At 37.8% G+C, this 11,877-nt stretch overlaps 1 protein-coding gene across 1 annotated transcript; it reads left to right on the top strand.

Annotated features, from left to right (window-relative positions):
- The first annotated feature begins 1,780 nt into the window (after positions 1–1,780).
- On the top strand, positions 1,781–6,065 carry LOC110796207 (mitochondrial import inner membrane translocase subunit Tim9). The gene is made up of 2 exons (XM_022001238.2): positions 1,781–2,023; positions 5,554–6,065. Exons 1-2 carry the CDS (start codon positions 1,929–1,931, stop codon positions 5,738–5,740), a joined length of 282 nt encoding a protein of 93 aa, XP_021856930.1. The 5' UTR covers positions 1,781–1,928; the 3' UTR covers positions 5,741–6,065.
- The last annotated feature ends 5,812 nt before the right edge of the window (positions 6,066–11,877 follow it).

The following is an 11,877-nucleotide window of genomic DNA, read 5'->3' as shown; positions in this document are numbered from 1 at the left end:
TGTTGATACATATGAAGTTAAAGGACTCAATTTCTGATGCTTATTCAACAACTTAGTCAATTCATGAAGTACCTCCATAAATCCAATCAAATCAGTAAACTGAACTGATTCACTTAAAATTTTGAACATATATGAGTGCATTCTTAAATAAAATCAAAAGATTAAATTGTGTCTGTTTATGCAGATGTTATAGTTGGTTGCTCACCTTGATATCCACCCTCAAATTTAATTATAATACACCATTTTATTTGCTTAATTTCTTTATTTTGACATTATAGTTTAGATTTCACTTCTCTAAAGGCACAATTAATTGAGTACATGTTGGTAGCTTCTGCATCTGTCTTGCTGTTTTCAGATTGCGTAAAGCTTTTCTTTTGGTCTTTTCTGGACTAGGGTGTTGCTGTTTGTTTTTTCTGGTGTATGCAGGGGGTTTAGACACCTCTGCTTCTGGTTGTAATTGTAGTTGTTGCTTTCTCTACAGGCTGCTGCTATGGATCCTGTTACTTATGCAGGATGGTTCTATTGCTCTTGCAGTGTGGTTTGCAGGCACCTTCTCCGTGTTTCCGGTGTGCAGGCTCGCTCTGCGTGCTTCCTGTTTGTTGTGCTTTTGCTTTGAGTTTCCGTTAGGCTGGTTTGGTTATGCCGCTTGCCTCTGTGCAGGTTGGATGCTAATTTGCTGCTTTGTATTTTGTTTTGTTGAGGGTGCGGTTGTGCTCCCTTAACTGGTGTTTGTTGCTTCTACGGTTGGATTTTGATTATTTTCTACGTTTTGGTAATAAAGTTCGCTGTTTTACCCAAAAATACAAGGATGATGTATAATTTTTCTTTAGATGAACTTTGTGAACAAATTTTGTGGCATATTATTTTTGGTGATTAGTTGCAATTACACAATTTAAAGTTCTTATATTATCTCGCACGCATCGCGTGCATATAAGACTAGTTACTACTAATATAAGACTCAAGTTTAAATACACGAGATATTAACACAAAAAATCCTAAATAAACAATCGAACAATTACAGAATATTAACACAAGAATTAAAGCACAAATAAAACCCAATTAAATAACCCATAAATCAAACCAGTTATCAACCCATTAATCAACTGAACAACATCAAATTTATCAAACCATAATCAACTGAACAACATCAAATTTATCAATATAAACCCAATCACAAAAAATAAACCCTAACCCTAAAATTTTCGCAGATAAATCAACCAAAAAATGCAAATAAACAAAACGAACTAAAGAGAGTACCTTTTGAAGAAGAGAAACACTTAGATCACCCTTACTTTGATTGATTACTTCGACCCGACCTTTTTGCTGATGAACTTGAAAAACCCGAAATTCTTTGACTTTTCGGCTTCCGAGAGAGTGGATTGAAGTATGGAGACCCCAATTTATCGATTGCAGATAATTTCCCCCAAAATCTCCTCCAGAATCGTGAAATTATTTTTAGGGTTTGCGTGGTTTATCGAGAGAAGAACAGAGGAAGAAGGAAGAAGAAAGGTTGGGGTTTTGAATTTTTGGAGACCTGGGTGTCTACGTCAGTTACTTAGAATTGCGCCAGAATAAGGGCAAAAGAGTCAAAGCACAGTAACGTCTACATAACGCCGTTAGTCCGTTAGTGTCATTAAGGGTATCTAATGCGAGAAAATGAAACCTAAGGGGTACATGGTGAATTACTGAGACAACGAAGATACCTGGTGAATAAACCTAAACCTAAACCTTGAAAATTCCGAAAAATAAATTCTAACGTCAACCGGTTAAAAATTTCGTGCAGATAATCAAACGGCTGATTACTTTTTAGGGTTTAAGGTGGTGAAACAAACACCGAAACAAAGCGAACAACACAACAGAGGTTTTCGGCGAAAGGCAGAGAAAGAGAGGTTTTTGAGATTTATTTACTTGTGGGCGATACTGAAAAAATGGACAAGAACATGCTCGGAGACCTCGACAATCTTCCTGAAGAAGATAAGATGAAAATGGCCGCCATGATCGACCAGCTCCAGATTCGCGACAGGTTCTCTTCCTTCTCTTCCTTACTTCACTGGATATTTCATGACCTCGAAACAAGTCATCTGTTGCATCGAAGCATGTATGATGTGTTGTTGCATTTTTGTTTGCAATTGTTTTTGCTTGCTTGTAGATTTTTAATGTAGTTTGGAAATTGAATTTTTAGTATCCGGTAAATCTGATTTTTATTTGCGGTCTGTGTTCTTCATAAATGGTAGATATTTTATTGGGAAGTTTGTTTTTGAGGTAGTCATGCTTTTAGTTTGAAGATTTTGAGGATGTGAATTGTTGTGAATCTTGTATTTTGGAATAATGGTTTCTCAGCTTTGGGATGCAGAATTAAGCTGGACAATAAATAGTAAATTTGGTGTCGAATTGACTGATGATGAAGTCGAGGATTCCTATGATCACATATCTGATTACTAATGATTTGAAACCATTGGAGCTTATCACCTTTGAATATAAGTTGTAACCAGAAGTTTGCTGACTTGTGGTAGTCTATACATTATTAACATGGTTACATGAGCTGTTCTTCGTGTGAGGTTGATACTAGTAGGTAGAAGGAAATGACTCCGGTGACGTGGCTTTATTTTTTAATTAAAAATAAGGGTCTGTTGTGCCCATATTACAGGAAGCGCAAAAGCACAGAAGCGCTAGGAAGCGCAAAAGCACAGAAGCGCTGTATGTCGCTAGGCTTCGGCTGGCAGAAGCGTTCTTCTGTGAGCTTTTGAGCTTCTGGGGCTTTAAGCGCGCTTAAGTGCGCTTTTTAAAACTACGATCGAAACATGAATTAAAGATGGTAAACATATAGTTTTTTTCAATCCTAATGCTTCGACTATTGGTTAATGATTCTCTCTACCCCAAAAGATTTGTGGACTTGCACTCTGCACAGGAGTTACCGGAGCCCTTTGATTAGATATCCCTCTATGATCTATCCCTTCCCTATGATTCTGAGTTGTCATTTTTCTTTTTATCCAAACCAACATCACCCTGGAATGTATTTCTGGTTTGCATGTTCTGAAATATAATTTGTAGGGGGATAGGGGAAGGGGCTGGGAAATGGTAGGCTAAGTGATATTGGGTTCATTTTAGATTGGTGAATTTGAGGGTCAAGTTGGAATGTTTTCAGTTGACGGTCAGTTAAATATTTTTAGTCAGTCTATGGAGTTGATGAAATAAACTTGATACCTAAAAGTTTGATTCAACTGTTTGGTTGAGGTCATTTGGTGTGAACCTCATTCACTCAGGTATCAAGTGATTCAAGCCCCTTTCCTACCAACTCCTTGAACCTCATACCCAGGACTTGCGGTATCAGATAACTCACCCTCGTCTCTCTGTCTCTGTGGTTCTATGTATCCACAACCCTATGCTGCTGCATCTCGCCTTCTCCACGGATCACCTCCATCCCTTCATTTGCTTCCGTTTCTTTGCCAAAGGATTTTGAAGATTATCCTTCTTTTTTTGGGGGTGGGGGTGGGGGGGGGGGGGGGGGGTTAAAGAGGGAATTGCTTTACAGCGTAGGAAGGCCTACTTTGGAATACATGGCAGCCAAACAACACATATAATCATATAATGGCTTCCAGTCCAGTACACTTAGTTATAAGGTTCTCCACCAAACAAGTATGAAGTATAATTAAGTAATGGAATTCCAATCCATACTCCAACTTTCTGATTTTGAAACCATTCTATTCCATTTTGTTAAAACAAAAACAGCTTCTCTTTGCTAATGCAAGATAAATATTGAAAGTTAATTAAAGCATTAAGATTTTATACAAAATTTACTACTTCCTCAGTTCCTTAAATATCGCACCATTTTGATTTTTACACTATACAAACTACGACTTTGGCCGCCTTTTGTGATTCATACGTAAGAAAATTTGTAATCATGGAAGATCACGTTAGAATCGTACCGATACATTTTTTCTAAATATCAATGTTTATAATTTTTACTCATACGTAGTTTGAGATATTAAGAGTCAAATTAGTGCGTTGGAGGAGTATAAGTCAACCATGGTGCAATATTTAAGGAACGGAGGAAGTATATAACATTTTAAAATGATATTGATCACAACTAGTAGAACATACATAAATCTGTCGTCAGGTCACCTTTTGAATGCAAAATGCTCCTAACCTAAGTAAACTGTTTTCATTTAACTCCAGATGTCAAAAATGACCTAAGCATGAGTACCTCACTTGCCCCAAGAATACAAAGTTGTTTTGTTTTGGCTTTTTTTTGGGTTGTGTAGACAAATGTTGTAGGTTTTATTCTCAAGCTGGTCACTGCATGAAATGTCTTAATAAAGTAGTTACAATCAAGTATTTTGAGTGGTAAAAAACTAAGAATCAATGAGATTTCTGTGTATCCTGAAATGCATCGAAGGATCTTTTTTATAATTTTTTAATGGAATGTTCCATAGATTTTGAGAATCTCTATGGACGCCACAGGATGAGAAACTTAGAAAGTCCTCTGTTTAAAAAGTGCAATATTTTATTTTTCATGTGCAAGACACCTTTGGGAAATATTGTTAACTAAATACTCCTTTATCCCACAATAATTTGCATTTCCTTTCAGTGAACTGAATTTTATTACTTCTCTCTCTCTATCCACTATCGGTCTATCACTCAGTACATTCCAACACTTTCTCTCCTAATCTCTATATCAAATATAACAACAGTTCTAAATTTCGCTGCCAAAAAAACATGCTATTTGTGATACCGAGGGAGTATTGATGGAAACTGTTAAAAGTTAGTCCACATGATAATGTTCTTTTCTTTTACATTAGCAAAAAACACGGCCAAGGTTGATGATACTTTCATTTTGAAAAAGTTAATGTCTCTAATAATTTGGAATCGAGGTAGTACAATTTCTGCAAAAGTGGGTACTGAGGAAGTTTGAAGCAATTTAATTAGTTAAGATAAATTTGTAGGCTTGTAGGATTATTTTTCCTTCTATTTCCAGTAAATTAACAAAAAAGTTACTGGAGACAGCAGATGATTGATATAGCTAGAAAATATGACGTTAAAAGTATCAGCATAAGATGAGAGGTCTCCAATCTGTCATTCGAGGTCCTTTAAATACCAAGGCTCCAAAGCTATATTCATTATTGAGGTTTTTATCTGCTAGAGGTTTTTTGAGCCTTATATTGGTTGTTTATTTATCTCCTCTTTTCATTTAAAGAAATTGTAATATGAAGTATGTGATTGAGTTATTTATGTTTTTAACGACATGTGTATGATTTTGCGCATAAATGACTAGAATGTATTTTTCAATTGGAAGTATGCATGACAAAATGCCTTTTGATGTGCTGTACCTATTTCACATCCCCTACGTTGTTAGAATTTTAGGATTACAAAACAAGTTGGTGATCCCTGTACTGTTGAACTGGTTTACAAAAGTGTGATTTAATTTCTTTGAATTTTTATTTGTTTTCACCGAAATTCTCTCAGAATATTTGCACTGTGCCTAAGTTTTTTTTTTTGTTTTTGCTTTTGATGGTTAAATGATAAATTGACCAATATTGTGAAATTGAATTTCAGTCTAAGGATGTACAATTCTCTGGTGGAGAGATGTTTCACCGACTGTGTTGACTCCTTCAGACGGAAAACTCTTGACAAGCAGGAGGAGACATGTGTGCGACGGTGTGCTGAGAAATTCCTGAAGCACTCAATGCGTGTGGGTCTGAGATTTGCAGAGCTTAACCAGGGCGCTCCTACCCAGGATTGAGCATGATCGATCGTTTTGCATAACCGAATGCTAAGTCCAAAGCCATTTAAATCTTTTAGTATCTTTCAGTATTATCAGTGGGGAATTTAGCCTTTGTTGGACCTCTGATAAGCTGGGTTAGTCCTCTAATACAATTTTGGGGTATTTCCATACTGATGATAGGCTGACTTGATTTGGAAACTGTGGTTACAGCTGAATTTTTAAGCTTTGTAGGGCTGAAAATATGTGCCCAAACTTCTTTATATCTCCTTCTGTATTCAATGGTAATTCCCTGGGATTTCCTCAAATTGTTTTTAAGAAAATGTAGGTCCTGAATTTGATCTTACAGTGGTTGTTATTGTTGCCCCTAGTCTGTTTTTGCCCCTATGAGTCTACAACCGCATTTTCTGCTTATTCTCCTCTGATATAGGCGTAATTAGTAGCTTAATGTAAACATAGAGCAGAATCAATAAAGGAAAAGGAAAAGGAAAAGGAAATTCATATTCCCAAATCGCTTTGTGTCTGTTTGGCTTGCTGTTCAATTTCCCACTTTCCTTTTTGGAATTCTCCATATTCCCTCTACACCAAGTCATTTATCTTACTTCGGACTTTCCTCATTTCCATCTTCCATCCTTGCTCACACCACGTGCCCAACTGCCTACCTAACTGTCTGCTAGCAACAACCCACCGCTCAGTTCAAGCTAGCAACCGATTACAATTAACCTTTGCCGTAGGCAAGCTAATCCAGTTGCAGATTGGCTAGCAAAATATGGTGTTGGGTTATCTCCAAATATGGTCTTACTTGGGCGAACCCGAGGGATATTCGTGTTGTTTTATTGGAGGACTTAAGTGGGGTGACGTTGGCTAGGACGATTCCTGCAGGGACAACCTAGGTATCGACTATTCTGCCGTGACGGTTCTTCGTGATTCTACTCGGTATCAGTTTGCAGACATTTCACACCCACTACGACTGCAGGGATGTAATAAAGAATATAATTTTCTTAGGATATAAATTGTACAATTCTAGTCTCATTAGGTTTCCTAATACAATTAGGACTAATGTATGTTTGTAACATTATAGATTAATGAAATACACTCCAACACACAGAGTTTCACAATATCTAACAAGAACTTATATAAACTTATCTAAACTTATACATATGAGTTGAAGAGAACAAGGCCTTAGTCTTTAGTTTTAACTTTAAGCTAAAACCTCATTGGTAATCGGTCTGCATTTAGGAGTGAATGTGTTATGGAAGAAATCTGACGTGGGGGGATGGGGCAATTGATTGAATACGGTGCGTTCGGGAGGTGATTTTTCCAAAGAATAATAATACTTATTTCAAGGAAATCGCCATTTAGAACATAATGGTTTCCTTGAAATAAGTATTATTATTCTAAAACGTGATTTCCTAAGAATTGAATTTATTTTCTAAGAAATCATTAATTTCTAAAAGGTGATTTCCTAAGAAGTGAATTTATCTTTCGAAAAACGAATTGTCTATGGGTTTCCTTTGTGTTTCTGTTTACTAACCAGATCCCAAGACCAAGGGTAATTGACAAAAACTGAAAGAAGATCAACTACTTCAGTAGTTGAGAGCAAAGCAACAGAATAGAGTTTGGGAATTCTATGATTATTATTAAATGAATTACAATTCTGCTGTAGTGAGCATATATATACAAGCTAGAATTCTAGATTCTTCTATAGGTTGTTATAACTAACTGATCATGATGTCAGCAAGCTTGTAACAGAAAGTGTACACAAGGTGCTGACTGTATGCTGACAATGCATACAAGCAGTGTGTTTGCAATGCCTTAAACTAATTATGCTGAGTTGCTTGTTTCTGTTTTAAATAGAATTCCTTCATAATGTTAACATCCCCCCTCAAGATGGAGACTCACAGGCTCCAATCTTGGACAAAAGAGTCTGAAACTGCATAGAAGAGAGAGGCTTAGTAAAGATGTCAGCCAGTTGTTGCTGTGTAGGCAAATAGGTGAGATGCAACAAGCCTTCTAGAACTTTGTCTCTTGTAAAATGACAGCCGATTTCTATGTGTTTTGTTCTTTCATGGAACACTGGATTCCTGGCAATGTGTAGGGATGATTGATTGTCACAATGCAAGGTGATTGGCTTTAGATCATGAACACCCTAATCCTCTAATAAGTTTACTATCCAAGTAACTTCTGAAGCAGCAGCTGCCATTGCCCTATACTTTGCTTCTGCTGAAGATTTAGAAATTGTCCCTTGTTTCTTAGATTTCCATGAGACTGGTGAACCACCAAGTAAGAGAATGTATCCAGTGACAGACCTCCTAGTGTCTGGACAAGAAGTCAATCAGAATATGAGAATGCTTGTAAACTGATGTTGTTTGAAGCTTGTAACAGAATCCCTTGACCTTCTGTATGTGCTAGGTATCTCAGGGTGTGATGTAAAGCTGCTACATGTGGTTCTCCAGGACATTACAGAAACTGACTTAATGTTTGTACTGCATATGAAAGATCAGGTCTTGTATGTGTCAAGAAATTCAACTTTCCAACTAGTGATCTGTACTTTTCTGTGTCAGGATAGGTTTCTCCATCTGTGTTACTCAACTTGACATTTACCGGTAAAGGTGTAACTGCTCTTTTGGTTACATCAAAACCACACAACTCAATGAGTTCTCTGGTAAACTTCTTTTGGCTAAGAATAATTCCATCAGGGGTATAGCCCACCTCCATGCCAAGAAAATAGTTGAGAGATCCCAAATCCTTGATGCTGAATTCTTGGTGTAAATAGGCCTTTAGAGATTGTAGCTTGTCTGAATCAGTGCCTGTTAATATTATGTCATCAACATAGACAGCTGCAATATTAATATGCCCATCTTGTTTGTTAATAAACAAACTGTAATAATGTTTAGACTGCATGAATCCTTGCTTTTCTAGTGCAGTTAATAGCTTCTCATGCAACTGTCTTGAAACTTGTTTCAAACCATATATGGACTTGATCAATCTACAGACCTTGTTGGTTGGATTATCAATGCCTTCTGGAACTTGCATGTATACTTCTTCCTTCAAATCCCCATGCAAGAAGGCATTGTTTACATCCAATTGAAAGAGAGGCCAGTTTCTACTTGCTGCAACTGCAAGAAGACATCTGATGGTGCTCATTTTAACAACTGGACTGAAGGTTTCTTCATAATCAATGCCATATTTTTTATTATAACCCTTGGCCACTAGTCTGGCTTTGCATCTCTCCAATGCTCCTGTGGATTTCAATTTCACCTTGAACACCCATTTACAGCCAATTGCTCTTTTTCCTTTGGGTAGTTCCACTAGTTCCCAGGTGTAATTCTTATCCAATACATCTAATTCTATTGTCATTGTCTCAACCCATAAAGGATGTTTAGCAGCTTCAGTATAAGATGTTGGTTCCTTAATGTCACAAACATGAGATATGAAAGATTGAAACTCTTCTGGAAATGTAACATAGGAGACTAGATTGCACCAGTGTTGGGTAACTAGAACTGAGCCTGAGGTTGAAGCAGTAAAGCATTCATAAGCATCTAGATAGGCTGGAGGTTTGTGTGATCTGGTAGACTGCCTTGTAGTAGGGTAAGGAAGAGGTTCAGAATTGGAACTAGAGGTATACTCAACAGATTAAGATGCTTCTATACTAGATGCAGAAGTAGATTGAGAAGAGTGAGTAGATGAATCTGTTGTTAGGTTATGATACATATGACAATTCATAAATCATGCGGAAAAACCATAAAGCCAGGAAAACATATTAGTTACACATAATCATTTAGCATAGTTTAGATGCATACTCTTTGTTGCGTGCCCTCCCTAGCTGCGCCCGAACCGAACAAGAACAAGTCTTTAGGACTCCAAGTGTCGTCCCTCCGTAGATAGTCCATAGCACGTCCGGATCCGCCTTAAGATTGACCAACTAGAATCGCCCTTAAGGTACTTAGAATTTTCGGCACTTTATAGGCAATTGTATGACTGAATTTTGCTCTCAAAAACTCACTTTGAATACTTGAATACTCGATGTAAATATGTGACCCTAGGCACCTATTTATAGAGTTATGGAAAATGATTTGGAATCCTATTAGGATACTAATTTATTTAATTATAATCCTACTAGGACTCTAATTAAATAAACTAAATCTTTTAGGATTAGATTTAATCATATGACAAATCCCGGTAGCTTTAGGATTCGAGTAGCACACAAACACACACGCACGCACAGCAGCCCACGAGGGGCGCCATGCGCGCGCGCAGCCCGCGAGCTCGCAGCCCACTGCCGCAAGCCCACATGCTGCCGTAGCCTTGGCGCGCGCTGGGCCTGCCTTGCGGTGGGCCTGGCGCAGCCTTGGCTGGTGCGTTTGTGGCGCGCTGGCTTGCTGGGCGATGGCCCGACTTCGTGCCGGGCCTTCGTCTGGCAGGCCACGTCCGATGCTAATTCGTACGATACGCTTCCGATTAATTTTCCGATTCCGGAATTCATTTCCGATACGAACAATATTCAATATTTCCGATTCCGGAATCAATTTCCGTTTGAACAAATATTTAATATTTCCGTTTCCGGAATTATTTTCCGATTCCGATAATATTTCCGATTCTGACAATATTTCCGTTTCCGGCAATATTTCCGATTCCGGCAATATTTCCATTTCCGATAATATTTTCCGATACATACCATGTTTCCGTTTCCGGCAACATCTACGACTTGGATAATATTTATATTTCCGATACGATCCATATTTCCGTTTCCGGCAATATCATCGTTTCCGGAGTATTCATTTCTTGCCTGTGACGATCTCAGCTCCCACTGAAACCAAGATCCGTCGATTCCGAATATCCATAGATGGAGTATTTAATGCCATTAAATACTTGATCCGTTTACGTACTATTTGTGTGACCCTACGGGTTCAGTCAAGAGTAAGCTGTGGATTAATATCATTAATTCCACTTGAACTGAAGCGGCCTCTAGCTAGGCATTCAGCTCACTTGATCTCACTGAATTATTAACTTGTTAATTAATACTGAACCGCATTTATTAGACTTAACATTGAATGCATACTTGGACCAAGGGCATTATTTCCTTCATCTGTGGGATGTAAAGAAATGGAAGGAGAAGCAGATGTAGATGGAGAAGAAATAAAAGGTTCAGGTGACATGTGATATTTTGGTGTTATGGAATGAGATGGAAAGATTGTGGTGGGAGAAGAGAAATCTGGAGGATCAAAAATTGTAGGGGATAAGAAAGCAGGAAGATAGATGGCATTGGTGTAAGGAGAAGTGTTTATGGAATTGTGTTTGTGATGAAGGTGGAATGGAAAGTGTTTTTCATGAAAATGAATGTCTCTTGATACAAAGAACCTGTTTGTATCTATTTCCAGAACCTTGTAACCCTTCTGTGTTGTTGAGTAACCCATGAACACACAGGGAGTGGCCCTGGGGTTCAATTTTGTTCTCCCAACTTTGGTTGTGGATACACAACAAAGACAACCAAAAGTCCTCAAGTGTGAGAGGTTTGGAATTTGTTTAAACAGCCTATAGTAAGGAGATTCAAGGTTCAAGGATTGCAAAGGCATTCTGTTGATCAAATAGGCAGCACAAAGTACACACTCTCCCCAAAATCTGTCTGGTACTTTGGACTGTATGTACAAAGCCCTTGCTGTTTCTAACAAGTGTTTATGCTTCCTTTCCACAACTCCATTTTGCTGAGGTGTATGACTACAACTGGTTTGGGTTAGAATGCCTAACTTTAGGTATAGTTTCTTCATATCACCTTCACAAAGTTCTTTTGCATTGTCTGATCTAATACACTTGACTTTGACTCCAAATTGTGTCTCAACCATGTTCAAGAAATCATTCATAATAGCAACACAATCACTTTTGTTTTTCAGAAAATGAATCCAGGTAAATCTGGTATAGTCATCAACAATAGTCAAGAACTGAGTACAACCAGTAGGTGTCTTTACAGCATGTGGACCCCAAACATCTATGTGTACAAGATCAAATGGATTAGCTGGCTTAATACTACTGTGAGGAAAACTAAGCCTAGTTTGCTTTGCTGCAGGACACACTTGACAAATAGTGTCTTGTAAGCAGGTAGTCACATCACAACTAGGATTTATTAACTTCAATCTATTAAAAGGTAAGTGTCCAAGTCT

This window comes from Spinacia oleracea, chromosome 5 (genome assembly GCF_020520425.1).
Source record: "Spinacia oleracea cultivar Varoflay chromosome 5, BTI_SOV_V1, whole genome shotgun sequence".
NCBI classification, from domain to species: Eukaryota; Viridiplantae; Streptophyta; class Magnoliopsida; order Caryophyllales; family Amaranthaceae; genus Spinacia; species Spinacia oleracea.
This window is presented reverse-complemented; position numbering and strand designations above follow the sequence as displayed.